At 38.2% G+C, this 17,550-nt stretch overlaps 1 protein-coding gene across 6 annotated transcripts in view; it reads left to right on the forward strand.

The window, feature by feature from the left end:
- DCX (doublecortin) overlaps positions 1-17,550 on the forward strand; it is a 119,468-nt gene that overhangs the window by 92,518 nt on the left and 9,400 nt on the right. For 4 of the 6 annotated variants that reach the window (XM_007992584.3, XM_007992586.3, XM_073013444.1 and 1 more), the window contains exon 6: positions 7,388-7,482. The exons of the other annotated variants lie outside the window; for them this stretch is intronic. In XM_007992584.3, coding sequence (XP_007990775.1) covers positions 7,388-7,482 — 95 coding nt within the window. The remainder of the gene's footprint in view (positions 1-7,387; positions 7,483-17,550) is intronic. 6 annotated transcript variants of the gene reach the window in all.

Here is a 17,550-nt window from a genome sequence, read left to right on the forward strand (position 1 = left end):
TATCTTCCCGGAGAACTTTGTAACATGAGGGTAGTTACGTGTCATGCTAAATGCTCTGTCTGCTATTGTTTCATGACACTGTGTATGATACCCAACTGGTTCGGTGAATGAAAGAAAGCTCTTGCTAACCACTTTCTAAATCTAAACCAGACCGAATAGGATAGAAGCCCTGAAGATGGGTGTCAGCTCTGGTGTCTGTCTTTTTTCATTACTTTCTCTTTTCTCGGCCACAACTTTCACCCTCCTCATAGGAAGGAATTTCAGAAGCAATTAGATTTTTTGTTTGTTTGTTTGTTTGTTTTGTTTTGTTTTGTTTTGTTTTTTAAGAGCCTATGTTAGCAAAAACAAAAAAACCATATAGGTTTTGGAATCAAAGAAACTTACATTCAGATCCTGTATTTGCTACCCCTAGCTGGAACATGTGTATGTATGTGTGTGTGTGTGTGTGTGTGTGTGTGTGTGTGTGTGTATGAGAGAGAGAGAGAGAGAGAGAGAGAGAGAGAGAGAGAGAGAAAGAAAGAAAGAAGAGTGCCTGACCCATCACAGACACTCAATAAAGAGTAATTTTTATCCTATTTTTGTTGATAAGATTGAAAAGGTGGCCTAGGAGATAGAAAAGATTTTGAGGCCCCTTGTTGCCAAGGGGAAAAATGGACTATACAAGAGTTGAAAGAGATGAGAGAATTTGGACCATGTATAAATAAAAGGTCAGAACAGTGAGACAATGCTGTGGTTCTGAGAAGGGAAATGAGAAAGAGAGACAAGTTAAAGATGGAGAAGATCCACCAAGGCATTTCCTAATTCCCACTTAGAAATGGAAGCTCAAAGACAAGAGCTAAGGATGGTTAGTAAAGAAGAATAAAGGAAAATGAGGAATATCAAACAGTGGTGCCATTTCCAGCCACTCTTAAAATGAAATGTGGATCTACATGGATTTACCAATCCAAGCACACAAAGTTCATCAGACCCTATTTGTATTATTTCCTGCTGCCTCTTTTACTTGACATTTATGTGAACTGGCTCTAGAATCCATGTCAAATGGCACCTTTCCAGATTTTTGTCCCACAGAATCCATAGACAAAGTGTGCCTTTGAATACATTTTATCTAGTCTGTAAATGTAGGGCCTCCTTCAGCTTGTAATGAATCTACATTTAACTGTGCAAGTCTACATTACTTAATTTCTCTATGTCCACTTTTGGATTTCATTCTATCAGGGAACTCTGGGAACGTCTGAGAAAGTGTCTGTATTTTTACAACAATGCAGTGAATGGTAGTTAAATTATTAAAAGCTGATTTCCAAAATGCTTGTTGAATGTTGATGACAAAATTAAGTCCTTTATTTATAGACAGCTTAAGATTAATTCTTAATTTTAAAAGGGAGAGGAATGGGTGGAGAATTGGGAACATATATACATGTACACATATGCAGAGAATATATAGAGAGGCATATATGGAATATGTACTTATGTACTGCCCCTAAAGTTACTGAGTGAAAATGTTTCAGAGGATACTGACAAAAGACCTGGAAGTTGCTGAAGAGCCTATGCATTCAGTTCTGTAACCAATAAATAGAAACTGACTCACATGGACACATGCTTGTGCTTAACAATTTTCCACACTTTGGCAAGACCAGTGGACTCATTTTCAGCTAGATAAGTGTGTAGGTAAAAAAGACAGTTCTAATATTGAGGGTATAGCAACCATCCCTTTATAGCTTGGCTAACAAATACTGGGACACTAGAATCTGTGAAGTATATAGCAATCATGTAAAACAAAATGCCAGAGGAGAACTTAATGGGGTTGCCCACTACTGTCAGACTTTATGGCTGAGGTCGCAGCTCTTTTGGAAGAGTTCTATTGTGTCAGCTCATATAGGTCTCCAAGATTGCTTCTTACCTTGAGTGCTATGGGTCAGGTCCTGCTGGGGAAGCCCTCAGGCACTATAGGTGGTCCATTAACTCTTTCAACTATTAACTCCTTCATTTCTGACAAAGAGTAATTCACTGCTTTGTGACTCCACAGCCTCTTGCCTTTTCCAAAGTGCATTTGTTATTCACAAAAAAGCCTAGTGCCTTGACAAAGTCTAGTGCCCGCATTCTTGGTGCTGTTTGGCACAGGTCATGTTCTTTGAGTGGTTTATATGGTATGTAAACACAATACTCTATGCTTATCTGGCCTCTAGGTCCCTATCTACCATGGTATTCATTCTCTCCCTCCCCCGTGGCCTTAGTGAACCATCATCACCCCTTACCTGGATTAGTGCAATGTCTTCTAACCAACCTCTTTGCTTCTACCCTACCCCTTCCCACTCTGCCCTCTGTCTTAACCAACCACAGTAGCTGGAGCTTTAAAATGACCCTTATCCTCTGTCTCCAGCCTCATCTCCTGAAACTCCCTGCTGGCACTCTGTGCTTCAGCCGTTATGAGTTACTTGCACTTCTATTATCATAATGTATTCTTTCACACATTTGTGTCTTTGTTCCTGCTGGTGCAATTTTTTTTAACTTTTTTTTTAGGTTCAGGGATACATGTGCAGGTGTGTTATATAGGTAAACTGCATGTCATGGGAGTTTGGTGTGGAGATTATTTTGTTAACCAGGTAATAAGCATAGTACCTAATAGGTAGCTTTTCTGATCCTCTCCCTCCTTCCACCCTCTACCCTCAACTAGGCCTCATTGACTGTTGTTCCCCTCTTTGTGTCCATGTGTTCTCATCATTTAGCTCCCACTTACAAGTATGAAATTAGATATTTGGTTTTCTGTTCCTGTGTTAGTTTGCTAAGGATAATGGCCTCCAGCTTCATCCATGGTACTGCAAAGTACATAATCTTGTTCTTTTTCATGGCTGCATAGTTTTCTGTGGTATATATGCACCACATTTTCATTATCCAGTCTATCATTGATGGGAATTTAGGCTGATTCCATGTCTTTGCTATTGTGAATAGTACTGCAATGATTATACACATGCATGTGTTGTTATGGTAGAATGATTTATATTCCTTGGGGTGTATACCCAATAATAAGATTGCTGGGTCAAATGGTAATTCTGTTTTAAGTTCTTTGAGGAATCACCACACTGCTTTTCAAAATGGTTGAAGTAATTTACATTCCCACTATCAGTGCATAAGCATTCCCTTTTCTCTACAACCTTGCCAGCATGTTATTTTTTGACTTTTTTTTTTTTTTTTTTGAGACCAAGTCTCACTCTGTCACCCAGACTGGAGTATAGTATCATGATCTCAGCTCACTGCAACCTCCACCTCCCTGGTTCAAGCAATTCTCCTGCCTCAGCCTCCCAAGTAGCTGGGATTACAGGCACATGCCACCACACTCAGCTAATTTTTGTATTTTTAGTAGAGACAGGGTTTCACCACATTGGCCAGGATGGTCTCGAACTCCTGACCTCATGATCAGCCCGCCTCAGCCTCCCAAAGTGCTGGGATTACAGGCATGAGCCACCATGCCCGGCCAACTTTTTATTAATAGCCATTCTGACTGGTGTGAGATGGTATCTCATTGTGGTTTTGATTTGAGTTTCTCTAATGATTAGTGATGTGGAGCATGTTTTCATATGCTTGTTGGCTACATGAATGTCTTCTTTTGAAAAGTATCTGCCTGTTCATGCCCTTTGCCCACTTTTTAATGGGATTGTTTGTTTGTTTCCTGTAAATTTGCTTAAGTTCCTTATAGATGATGGATATTAGACCTTCGTAAGATGCATAGTTTGCAAGTATTTTCTACCATTCTGTAGGTTGTCTGTTCACTCTGTTGATAGTTTCTTTCACTGTGCAGAAGCTCTTTAGTTTAATTAGATCCTGTTTGTCAATTTTTGCTTTTTTTTTGAAATTGCTTTTGATGTCTTTATTATTAAATCTTTGACAAGTCCTATGTGCTGAATGGTATTGCCTAGGTTGTCTTCCAGGGTTTTTCATTTAAGTCTTTGATCCACCTTGAGTTAATTTTTGTACATGGTGTAAGGAAAGGGCCCAGATTCAATCTTCTGCATATTGCTAGCCAGTTATCCCAGCACCATTTATTGAATAGGGAGTCCTTTCCCTATTGCTTATATTTGTCAATGATCAGATGGTTGTAGGTGTGTGGCCTTATTTCCAGGCTCTCTGTTCTATTCCATTGGTCTGTGTGTCTGTTTTTGTACCAGTACTGTGCTGTTTTGGTTACTGTAGCCCTGTGGTATAGTTTAGTCAGGTAATGTGATGCCTCCAGCTTTGTTCTTTTTGCTTATAGTTGCCTTGGTTATTTGGGCTATTTTTTTGGTTCCATATGAATTTTAAAATAGTTTTTCCTAGTTCTGTGAAGAATGTCATTGGTAGTTTGATAGGAATAACATTGAATCTGTACATTGTTTTGGGCAGTATGGCCATTTTAATGATATTGATTCTTACTATCCATGAGCATAGAATGTTTTTCCATTTGTTTATGTCTTCTCTGATTTCTTTGAGAAGTGTTTTGTAATTCTCATTGTAGAGATCTTTCACCTCCCTAGTTAGCTGTATTCCTAGGTATTTTATTCTGTCTCTAACAAATATGAATGGGATTGCATTCCTGATTTGGCTCTCAGCTTGGCTGTTGTTGGTGTCTAGGAAGGCTAGTGATGTTTGTGCCTTGATTTTGTATCCTGAAGCTTTGCTGACATTGTTTATCAGATCATGGAGTTTTGGGGCAGCTACTATGGGGTTTTCTAGATATAGAATCATGTCACCTATAGAGATGGTTTGACTTCCTCTCTTCCTATTTGGATGCCTTTTATTTATTTGTCTTGACTGATTGCTCTGGCCAGAATTTCCAATACTATGTTGAATAAGAGTGGTGAGAGAGGGACCAGGCAAAGTGGCTCACGACTGTAATCGCAGCACTTTGGGAGGCTGAGGCAGGAGGATCATGAGGTCAACAGATTGAGATCACCCTGGCCAACATGGTGAAACCCCATCTCTACTAAAAATACAAAAATTAGCTGGGCATGGTGGCGCCTGCCTGTAGTCCTAGCTATTTGGGAGGCTGAGGCAGGAGAATCACTTGAACCTGGGAGGTGGAGGTTGCAGTGAGCCAAGATCGTGCCACTGCACTCCAGCCTGGTGATAGAGCAAGACTCCGTCTCAAAAAACAACAGCAATAACAACAACAAAGGGAATGGTGAGAGAGGACATCCTTGTCTTGTGCTGGTTTTCAAGGGGAATGCTTCCAGCTTTTGCCCATTCAGTATGATGTTAACTATGAGTTTGTTGTAGATGACTCTTAACATTTTGAAGTGTGTTCCTTCAATGCCTAGATTATTGAGAGTTGTTAACATGAAAGGATGTTGGCGATTCTAATGCCTAGAACACCCTTCCTATCCTCTCTGCCTATGTGTTGTTATGGTAGAATGATTCTATCTCTGATTCATCGTTTTTTAAGGGCTTTATTGAGATACAATTTACATAACACATAACATATAATTTACTAATTTAACATATGCAACTCAGTGGGTTTTAGTTTGGCCATGGAGTTGTACAACCAACATCACTAATGTCAGAATATCTTTGCCTTCCCCAAAGAAAACTTGTACCCAATAGCAGACTTTCAATCTCCTGCCCTTCCTCCAACCCCTGGAAACCATTTATCTACTCTCTGTCTTTATTGATTTGCCTATTTCAGATTCATCTTTCAAGATTTCTCAGGTGTTGCTCTCTCTTGTTTGTCTTTCAGGCCCCAGATTTCAAAGTCTGTTATCTGGATTCCAGTAATACCCTATGCAAGGCTATGTCTTAGCGTTTATTTCACTGAATTCTTGCCTGCCTCCCCCAGGAAGTAACAGTCCTCTCTGAAACCCCAATGTCTAACACTTTGCTTGGCTCATAGGTAGTGCTCCATAGCTACTGGCTAAATGAAAGAACGACAGGGAGGAGGGCTTCTCAATGAGTGGGTGAGAGATGAATGAGGATATAAGCCAGACAGTGAATGCTTAAGTATCCATTTTTCAGCTCACTTGCACTTAAATAAACTTACCAACCACTACACTGATGTCTCTTCCATCTCTACAGTTGATGTGCATGTTCCAGAACTTAGGGAAATATTTCCATAAGTGGTGCAGAAGGAATATATCCTCAGGAAATATTCATGATACAGCAGTTTAAGCTTTACCTATGGGACTAACAGGAACACTCTCAAGCCATCTTTCTGCTTAATGTTTTCAATTTTCAATTTTCTGTTTATTCTCTCTCTCCCCACCCCACTCCTTCTCCCTCCCCCTCTCTCTTCCTATCCCCCAGTCTCCACACAACCTCAGGATATTTGCCTTTGTTTTTAAAGCACATTTTAGAATATCTCTTTTAACAATGTAGGTCTTAAGACTTAAAAAAAAATACTTTAGTATGAAATGCCTGAACAAGAATCCACTTTGAAAGCTAATATTCCACATTTCTTTCTTCATGATTGTATATTAAAAAGTTCATTAGCAAGGGAATATAAAACAATTTAACAACACAATAGAATATAAAGATGTTTAAAAAGAAACTCTGATTTTCAACATTTTCTTGACTGGAGCCAAATGGGGGTAAACCCTGACTCTGGCTACCATTTTCGATCTTTATGTGTCTCTATATCTTTCTCCATGTTTCAACTTCCTCCTCCTCTTTTAATATCTTATCATCTTCCATGTCTCTTTTCTCCTCCATTCCTGATCTCTTTGTCACTCTCTCTTTTTTTGATTTTCTCCTCTGCCCATGCTGCTGCCTGAGGCTTCTTTTAATGTTTCACCTTCTGTTTCTCCTCCACTTTCTCTTTCATTCTTTCTAACTAGTCTGTTTTCTCTTTCTTACATCCTGTTCCTTTCACACATGCAGAATGAAATAGGAAAGGCACAATGGTGGGGCATGAGCAGGAAAAGAGAGTGGGAGAGATTAACAATAGGGCTGTCTTTCGCCTACCCCATCATCTGCCACCAAAGGAAATGTGTACTGGTCCAAATTGTCCGTATTTTTTCCCCTTTAAGATAAGGCACATAACCTCTCTGTGCCTCACTTTTGTCCTCTATAAAATTAAAGCAAAATAGTGCCTTCCCAGACTACCTCCCAGAGATGTTAGGGGCAAACCTGGGAATGAATATGAAAAATGTTTGAAAAGAAACAGACCCCTGTGATTGGGAAGCACTGAGGAGGAAAGGGTGGGAGGATGACAGCCTTGCACTGCATAAGGATCCAATTAACTGAGGACTGCAGTTCTTGCCCCTTTGAGGAGTGTGTTTCTTTTCACCTTTGTTCTACTCACCACATCACTTGGTTGTCTGTGTACCTTGTTTGAATGTTCTTAGTGTCTTCAGAGGGGAAGGATAACTTGCTCCTTTGTATGCTGTTGATTTTTATCCCTTCCTTTTCTCTTGCCTTGGGCTAGCAAACGGAACCTCCAGCAGCCAGCTCTCTACCCCCAAGTCTAAGCAGTCTCCCATCTCTACGCCCACCAGTCCTGGCAGCCTCCGGAAGCACAAGGTATTATGTCTCTTATACCTTACTAAACCTCTTTGCACTCAGAGTTTCCTGAATGGCTCGGTGAAGGTTTTCTCTTCCATTCCAACTCAAAAGCACATTAAGGCCAGAAATTTTCTTCATCTGGCTCCATTAACTTGAAGTTCTGGGAATCCAAGCAGGGAGCAAGCTTCTAGTCATTTTTATTTATTCCTCCAGTTCCTGATTTATTTCCTGCTATATTCTAACACTTCTCCCAAAGGGTTTCCAAAAGGTCTCCAAAGCTAATGAGGTAACCAAACCCTGCTTTGGGACATGGGTTGAGCACTTGTCTCCCCAATTCAGAGACATAGCAAAGGGGGTGTTCAGGGCACTTTATGTCACCAGGCACCAGTCAGTGGAAATGACAAAGATAGCAGTCCCAAAAAGTTGCACTGAGTTACCTACTCCATTTAGATTTACTGGACATCAACAAATGAATAGCTCCTACTTTCACTATGTACCCTTTATCACCAGGCAGATTCTGGTGCAGTGTAGGAAGAGAGCACATATACACATGGCACTGGCCTTGGCCACCATGTATACCCCTTAAACTATTCCAAATAAATATATCATTAAATAACAGAGCACATAAATTCCCTAGCCCCACTATTCAAACAGATTCTCACCCAAAAATCTCTGTGTAGAAAATATGCAATGGTCACTGCCTTGAATTTCTTATACCTAAGGCAGTGTTGATGTGACTTATTCTCTGAATACCATACTGTGGAGCAACTTCCTCTAGCCTTCTCTAATCTTTTTCCTGCTCACAAGACTGGGTGTGAGATGGTAAAAGGCAAAAAGCCACCAATATGACTAACTGCATCACAGAATCAGAGATGGTCAGAGATGGAAGACACCTTAGATGGAGATAAATTAGTTTTATTTGATTCTCTAAATAATCTTATGAGGTTTGACATTTTACAGATGAGGAAATCGAGAGCCAAAAGGTTAAGTTACTTACCAGGGTAACATATCTAGCCATAAGAGTGGTACCCAAGTCACCACCAGTGGTATGCTGTAGCCAGCTCACACGAGGTGGTGAGAGCTGATTGTGTACATTGCTTCTCAACTCTGTATTGAGTGACATCATATTTGTAACTTGAATTTGGCCATGGTGGGAATATGTACACCATGGACATTAACAAATACTATAAGTCAAGGTTGTTTTTTTCTCACAGTCAGTTGCTAAACAGTTAACAGCACACCACTGCCCGTCATCCATTTTCATTTTCTTTTTTCTATATCAGTCTTTTAATTTCCTGGCTAATCTGGCTACTGCCTGCCCCACAATTTCTAATGTCTGTTCCGTTGCTTTAATGGCCCCTTTAACTTCTGCTATTGAACCTTCCAGAAGTTTCTGATTGTCCTGTTGAGCTATTTCATTTCATCAAAGAAGTATTTACTGAACTCTGTGTAACCAGTGTTACCTAGAGATTATGAGATGGATGAAAATAGTTTTTACAGTTGGCTTTTAGTTATTCTTTGCTGAGCAGCAAAGCTTGTAAATATGGACATGCCAAAATGGGAACAGACTACTTCTGTTGTTCCACTGTCCACACAGCACCTCCTATATGCCTTTCTGCTCCTACCTTCCTTTTGGGAGGCATGATTTACCCTAGCACCTTCCATCGGTACCTTCCCTAAAGTGTGAAGGCAGCTTGGACATTTGTTCTGCACACTCGAGTTATTCAGTTTTTCAACTGACATGTTCAGGTCATTTACGCTGAGGACCCATCATCCATAAGCCCACCAAGGTGAGTTGTTTGCATTGTTAAACTATTTTTCCTGGCTGGGCTTGCAGGCACTTATGGCTTGTTTGTTTACTGACTCAATTCTAACCATTGAAGGACTAGAACAAGCTCACAGGTGGCTGCATTGTCAGAGCTTCACTGTTTTCTTAACTGTGGAATTTTCAGTGTTTCATTTTATTTTTAAAATTACTCTTTTTAAAGACAGTTAAGCAAGCAAATGTTAAGTAATACATTATATCATTTTCTAGAGCAAGCTTTTAAATAAAGTAAACATTTAAATTTGGTATAATTCTCACTATTTTTAAAGCTTTTTATTTTTATATCGTTTCAAACTTACAGAAGAGTTGCAAAAATAATAAACAACTTATGTATCTCTTTACAGGGATTCACTAGTTGTTTATATTTTGCCTCATCTACTTATTTTTTATGTTCTCCCTCTCTCTCTATATATATATATATGTGTGTATGTGTGTGTATATATATATAGAGAGAGACACATACACAAATAAATGCATATTGTACATGTTATTATTTTTTTCGGAAAAATTTGAGATTAACATCATGGGCAAACATTATGCCCCTCTACCCCTCAATATGTCAGTAGGTAGTTCCTAAGAACAAGGACTTTTTCTTTCATAACCATAGCGCAATCATCAAAATTAGGAAATTTAACACTGGCACAATACTATTATATACTCTACAGTCCATATTCAAACTTTATCAATTGCTTTAATAATTTTTTTTTTCTGGTCCAAAATCCAATCTAGAATCACATGTTGCAAGTTCTCATGTCCCTTTAGTCTTCTTTAATCTGGAAAAGTCCCTGAGACTCTCTATTTCTCAGTACAGTATATTGTAGAAATAAAGGGTACAGGCCAGTTATTTGGTAGAATGCCTTTCAATTTGGGCTTGTCTGATGTTTCCTTGTGATTAGATTCAGATTCTGAATTTGGGGCAGGAATATCATAGGAGTGATGTTGTATCCTCTCAGCGCATCCTATCAAGAAGCAATAGTGTCATGCTTACACCACCAGTAATGAAGATTGAACTGGTTTTTCTGAATAAGATAAAAAGCTTGTGATCCTGTCTCAGTCCCCCTGGATCTCAGGTCCTAGATTCATGCTCCTCCTTTCACACAGCTACCTGAACCTTAGTACCATCAAGTCTCTGGGCAGCAGGTCTGAGCAGATCTCATCTAAACTTCTGTCCAAGTGGACCTGAAAGGTGTGAGTCATGATGCAGACAGGAAGCAGATGGCTGAGGCCATGACTTTCCTCCTGCACAATTGGAAAAAACTTGAAGTCCCAGCATCCCTTTGGTAACTTTTGATGGCTGTGGCGGGGCCCTAAGCTGTAATCAGCTTCTTGGCTTCTTCTCTTAAGCAGTTCATGGAGAATCTTCTTTAATGCAGCTGCAATGGGGTTAGCCAAAGTCCGCATACTCAAGTGTTACAATGTGGACACGAAGTAAATCCTTGGATAGTTAATGAGAACAACATTTTGCATTTTCATACTGCTTTTTTTTTCTATTGCACAGCCATCTTCTCATTTACTCTTGTGATATCCCTGTGAAAGAGACAGGGCAGATAGCATTTCCCTTTTACAGTTGAGAAAAAAAGAGGTGCAGAGGAAAGACAGTCCCAGTATGATTCAACAAAAATTTATTAAGGATCCCTTTGGAGAAATATGTAGTAAAGATTTTCAAAAAAAAACTAGAAGGATAAGGAAAATCTTTCATTTATTTAATTTTTAAAATTTCAGATCAGTGATTGCACCAATGGCTTGAAATTTAGAGGCATTTTGTATGCAGTTGTCTAGAGACTAGAGGGAAGTATATTCAACATAGTATTTGAAAATATAAATAACGTTATTTAAATATGCACTTTCCTCTGCTTCCAGACTTCTTTTGTCCTCTTGTATGTGCTTGGAGAGGCCCTTTGATGAATAAAGTAGGGTCCTGACCCTTAAATCACAGAATGCAACTAACTCTAATATAAGTGGCTTTGGGTAGTATGATCAAGAGCTAACCAAAGGACTGCATGAGCACAAAGGAGGGTGGGAAAGACATCCTACTGGGAGAGAGTGGGAGATGGGGAAAGCTTTTCACAGAGGTAACATTTAAATGGCTGGTGAAGAGAACAGGCATGCCAGCTTTAAAAAAATCAGCAAGAAACAAAATCACACCATCATAAAATTGCAAGGCACGTTTGGGAAATAGAAAAACCAAACTAGAAGCCAGGTTTCTCAAAACTCCTCCCTGACTTCCTTTGGACTATAAGCTCCTTGGACCAGAGACCAACTTTTTGTTTTCTCTGACACAATAGTATCGCCAGCACAGCTGTATTTGTTACAAACATTTTGTTCTGTAGGGCTCCAGGGGACTAAGCAAATGAATTTCAGGTGCAAATTATTTGTATTGCTAAGCAATATGTGTGTTTCTGTATTTCTACATATCAATCAACAACAACAGAATGTTGAAATAATTCCTTTTCCTGAACACTGTTCTACCCATACAAGAAAATACATTTTGAATAAGAAATGATTTGATGGAGATACAGTGTTCAGAAGTTCATAATTAGGCCTAGTTCTATGAATTCTCTCCATCGCCTGCATCTCATGCCATTAATTTGGAGTCTCACAGCAGCTACAAGTAAAATCTCTTTAGGATTCTACCCTCGGGCCTTATCCCCGCTTCCTCTGAGATAAAGTTCTGGAGCAATCTTCTCAGATAATTTTTTCCATCAACCAAGCAACTCTACTGAAGTATCTGTTGCATGAATAATGCTAAAGCCCAGTGGTTCAGTGTGCTGGGACTCAAGGTGGCCTCCATATTATTAAAAGGTACTTTTGTACTACCTGAAAAATACCCAGGGAGTTCACTAACTTGGCAATGTGTGTACCATTTCTCTTGCTTTGGGGTAACTACAGAAAAAAATAGAATGATTGCAGTTTATAGAATTTTGGAACTAGAAGGAACCTTAAAGATCTTCCTCAATTTTAAGATCTAGAAGCAAGGACCCTGAAAAGGGAAGTTAAATGGCAAAGGTAGGCCTAGAATCTGAGTCTCCAGACTCTTAATCCTGTGCTTTTTATATTACAGTGTTGTTTCATCATATGCAAGTTTAACTTAATGGAATTCATCAATAGTCATAACACAGTAATAGAGCGAACAACTATAAAACCTTCTCTTACATTTGTATACATCATTACATCCTGAATATCACTACATATCTATATATACACATGTATATATATTTATAATATATATAATAAATATATTATATTTATTACACTATATACAATATTATAATATATGTGTTATTTAATATATTTATTATATATAATAAATATATATACATGTGTATATATAGGTGTGTAGTGATATTATATACATTATATATATATGCACATGCATATTGCTGTATATGGGTGCATACTCAGAAATCACATAAATAGTACTTAATTGTCAATATAAAGGATTTTCAAAGGTACTTTAAAACAATAACAGCTTATTGAGATATAATTCCCATAGTATAGAAGTCACTCCTTTAAAGGGTACAGTCTGGTAGTTTTTAAGGTAATTTAGTATACCACTATCTACTTTTAGAACATATTCATCACCCTCAAAATAAACCCCTTACCCATTAGCAATCGCAGCCCCTTCCCCTTTCATCAAACCCCTGGCAACCAACCACTAATCAATTCTGTTTCTATGGGCTAGCATATTTGAAATAGTTCATATAAATTTCCCCCTGAAAACTGCTTTAGCTGCATCCTATAAGTTTTGGTATGTTGTGATTTCATTTTCCTTTATCTCAAGGTATTTTCTAATTTTTCTTGTGATTTCTTTTTTGACTCACTGGTTAGTCATCTGTGTGTTATTTAATTTCAACGCATATATGAATTTCCTGAATATCTTTCCATTATTGTTTCTAATTTAATTCCATTTGGGCCAAAGAATATAATTTGTATCATTTAAATCCTTTTAAATTTATTGAGAATTGTTTTACGGCCTAGCATATGATCTATCCTGGAGAATGTTCCATGGGAGCTTGAAAAGAATATGTATTCTGCTCTCATTGGATAGAATATTCCATAAATGTGTATTTGTTTATAGTATTACTCAAGTCCTCTAATTACTCATTGGTCTTCTGTCTAGTTGTCCTATCCACTATTGAAAGTGGGATATTTAAGTCTTCACCTAATATAGTTGAATTGTTTGTTTCTCCTTTCAATTCCATCAGTTTTTGCTTCGTGTATTTTGGTACTCTGTTAAGATGCATAAATATTTATATTTATGTTTTCTGGATATATTGACTCTTTTTATCATTATAAAATGTTTTTGTCTCTAGTAATAAATTTGTCTTAAAGTCTATTTTTTTTCTGACATCAATACAGCAATTCTAGCTCTCTTTAGTTACTGATTGCATGGCAAATCTTTTTCCATCACTTTACTTTCAACATATTTGTGTGTTTGAATCTAAATTGTTTCTCTTTTAGATAGCATTGAGTTGGATCATGTTTTCTAAAAATCTATTTTGCCAGTCTCTGCCTTTAATTGGATTGCTTTATCTACTCATGTTTAATGTAATTATGGTAAAGCGGGAATTACATCTAACATTTTGCAATTTTCTATATATGTTATATCATTTTTTGTTCATTACTTGATGCTTGCCTTTTATGTGTTAAGTATATTTCTTAGTGCACCATTTTAATTCCCTTGTTGTATTTTTGCTAATTTCATTTTGAGTAATATTTTTTAGTGGTTGCCCTGAGGATTACAATTTACATTTTAATACACTCTACTTAAGATTAATACAAACTTGATTTAAATTATATATAAAAAATTTGCCATAGCATAGCTCTGTTTCTTTCCCACTCCTTTTTTCTCTTACTGACATACAAATTACATCTTTATACATAATAAGTCCATCAACACAGTCTTGTAATTACTAGTTCTTGTAGTTATCTTTTGAAATAAGCCAGACACAGAAAGAAAAATATGGTATAATCTCACATATATGTGGGATCTAAAAAAAAAAGGGTCAAATATACAGAGATGGAGAATAAAACAGAGGTTACCAGAAGCCCGGGATAGAAAGGGAAGAAATGAGGTGATATAGGTTAAAGGATACAAAGTAACAGATATATAGGATGAACACATCTAGATATCTTAATGTAAAATATGAGGACTATAGGTAATAAAATTGTATTATTGGGTAAGTAGATTTTAGCTGCTCTTGTCAGCAAAAAAGTAATTATTTCACTATAGTAACCACTATACTATCTGTATGTAACCCATAACATTATGTTGCAAACTTCAAATATACACAGTAAAAGAAGAAAAGAGTTACAAAAATAAATTTGTACAGTCTTTTGTGTTTACTTATACATTTACTATTTTTTTAATTATGTGGATTTGAATTGCTTTCTCATATCCTTTAATTTCTCTGTGGATGATTCTCTTTAATATTCTTTTGCAGGACAGGTCTGCTAGCAATGAATTTTGTGTGTCTATTTGGGAATGTTTTAATTTCTCCTTTATTTATGATGATAATTTTGAATGAATAGGATAGTTTTGTTTGCTTACCTTAAATGCCTTGATCCAGTAAGACTCCCAGCCTTTGCCGAGGGACTCTGTTCCTGTGTTGGGACATGATTTCAATGCTCTGCCAGGCAGTTTACAACTCCATCTTAGCATTCTCTTGCTGCTTGCACAGGGCCTCAGGGTCAGCCAGTGGGGAAAGATTAGGGCCATCTCACTTCTTTTCTAAGAATATACCCAGTCCTGAACTTGTGCCTGGCCTTCTAGATTCCCAGGAATATGTCTGAGCTTTTCAAAGATCCTTATAGGCACATAATTCTATGACTTTTTCCTTTCAAGGTTTTCAGCAGCTTGATTTGCCCCAACTTTTGCCCTCTTCCTCCTACGGCTGCGATTTTTAAACAATTACAACTGATCAATGCCCCCGGAAAAGGCTGTTCACAGCAAGTGTGCTCTGAGTCAGGTTAAAAAAAGAAGAACCTGGCAAATGGGAGTTTCCAGGGAGCTAACCCATAGGTCAAGGAGTGACAATTCTCTGGGAATGAGTTATATGGGGAGCTCCAAACCCCCAACTGCATCCTCTAGTAACTACTAGATTGCTGTTTTTCACGGGTACAGTAGTTGTGACTGTTGGTTTTCAAGGCTACCATGGAGCTGGGGAGAGGGAAAATGGAAATAGGGCAAGTTGAAACACCAAACATCTTAGTATTTTTACAAGATTCATCAGTGTTTTTTCAATACTGTTTGGACTGTTGCAAGCTTTTGATTGATTTTTAGAGCCCTGAAAAAGTTAATTTTGACAGTTTTGCCAGTGTTACTGCATTTGTTGAGGAACAGATTTTCAGAAGGGCTTATGCCACCTCTCTGGAAGTCCAGAACTCAAAAATACTTTTGACTATGTTCACTTTATTCCAGTACTTCAGAATTAATCCCTTCAGAGATACAACTCCATTGTATGCCACTTTGCCTCAATTCCATTTTACATGTATTCGTTGCATTTCTAGTATTTTCTTGACATTGTACATACTACCTGTTTATCAGTTTTCTAAGAAACTTTTGTTTGGTAGTTTAGAACAGGGATGCCAAATCCTGCCTGTGTCTTGGTTATATTTGCATGGATGACCCACCCCATCTAATTTTTTTGTTGTTGTTGTTTTGTTTTGTGTTTTTTTACGTATTTAAGGGATTGTAAAAGAGCAAACTCCAAACAAACAATAAGGAATGTGTGTAACAGAGACCATATGTGACCTGCAAAGAAAACCTAAAATAGTTACTATCTAATCTTTTACAGAAAATTTTGCCAACCCCTGGCTTATAGTGAAGGGATGGTACATTGACGAGAACTGAGAACCGAGTCTATTTGCTGTAGTTGCCTTTGTTGTTTTTCTTAATCATTCAATATTCCTTTAGGACTCCCAAATTATAGTTTCAGAGCTGGAAGAAACCTTACAGATTGTTCACTGATAAAGAAGCCAATATTCAAAGATTTGTTCAATGTTGTAGCATTAATTGGCCAGGGTTAAACCTTGGGTTTCTGAATATGCTTTAATCCTCTTTCCCTTATAAGGTGCCTACAAGTTTTCCTGTCACTTCTTTCTCAGCAAAAAGCATTTTAAATGTTAGATAATTTCTCAATGTTACATGAATAAGTCCTTCTCCTCCCCACTCTTGTCTCTCTTCCTCATTTCCACTCTTTTCTCTACCTCAAGGAGAAGCTGTGTTCTCCAATTTTCTTGAACAATCCTCTACTGAAGTTCTTGTCCTTATGATACAAAAGCAGTGGCAAGGCGGTGGGGGTGGGGGTGCCACAGAATTGATTCTATATTTTCCAGTTTTCTTTGGTATCTTACCGACAACATGTATGAAAAAATGTGGTTTTCAAATTGTGTTCCATTTGGGGAAGGTGAGAAAGACAGAACTGGGTGAGATTTTGCCTCCCACACCTCTGGTACAACTAGAACAACTACATTTTTACCTTTTCCATGTATTGGGCTTCCAAGCAAGATTTCATTTGAATAGAGGATTTAAAGGGGGGGGGGGGGGAGAGAGAGAGAGAGAGAGAGAGTGAGAGAGAGAGAGAGAGAGAGTTAAAAACCAGTGATTTAGACCATGGATGGAGTCCAGAAGGAATCACAAGGATCGTCAAATAAAGCCCTTGGAGAATGGGAAAAAGTCAGTGCCATGTCATCTCCGGCCCTCCATCTCCTCAAGACAGACATAAGGCTTGGGGCAGTATTGCAGCCAGGAATCCCAACTCCTGGAAACATCAGAAAATAAGTTGGAAGTAGGTAAATGTGGTACATTTTCCCAGCTATCATTTATTCAGGGCCTGAAAGTTCTCTGGAAGATTGAAATGAAACTACATATATATTCACAGCTGATTTCGACAGGGGTGCAAATGTCAATCAATGGAGGAAAGACAGTCTCTTCAATAATGCTGCTGGAGCAGTTGAATATTCATAGGCAAAAAAAAGTGTGATGGCCGGGTGCAGTGGATCACGTCTGTAATCCCAGCATTTTCGGAGGCCAAAGTGGAGGATCACTTGAGGTCAAGAGTTCGAAACCAGCCTGGCCAACATGGTGAAAATACTAAAAATGCACAAATTAACCAGGCATAGTGGTGGGCGCCTGTAATCCCGGCTACTCGGGAGGCTGAGGTAGGAGAATCGCTTGAGCCCAGGAGGCAGAGGTTGCAGTGAGTGGAGATCACACCACTGCACCCCAGCCTGGGTGACAGAGAGGGACTCTGTCAAAA

Source organism: Chlorocebus sabaeus, chromosome X (assembly GCF_047675955.1).
Source record: "Chlorocebus sabaeus isolate Y175 chromosome X, mChlSab1.0.hap1, whole genome shotgun sequence".
Taxonomy (NCBI): domain Eukaryota; kingdom Metazoa; phylum Chordata; class Mammalia; order Primates; family Cercopithecidae; genus Chlorocebus; species Chlorocebus sabaeus.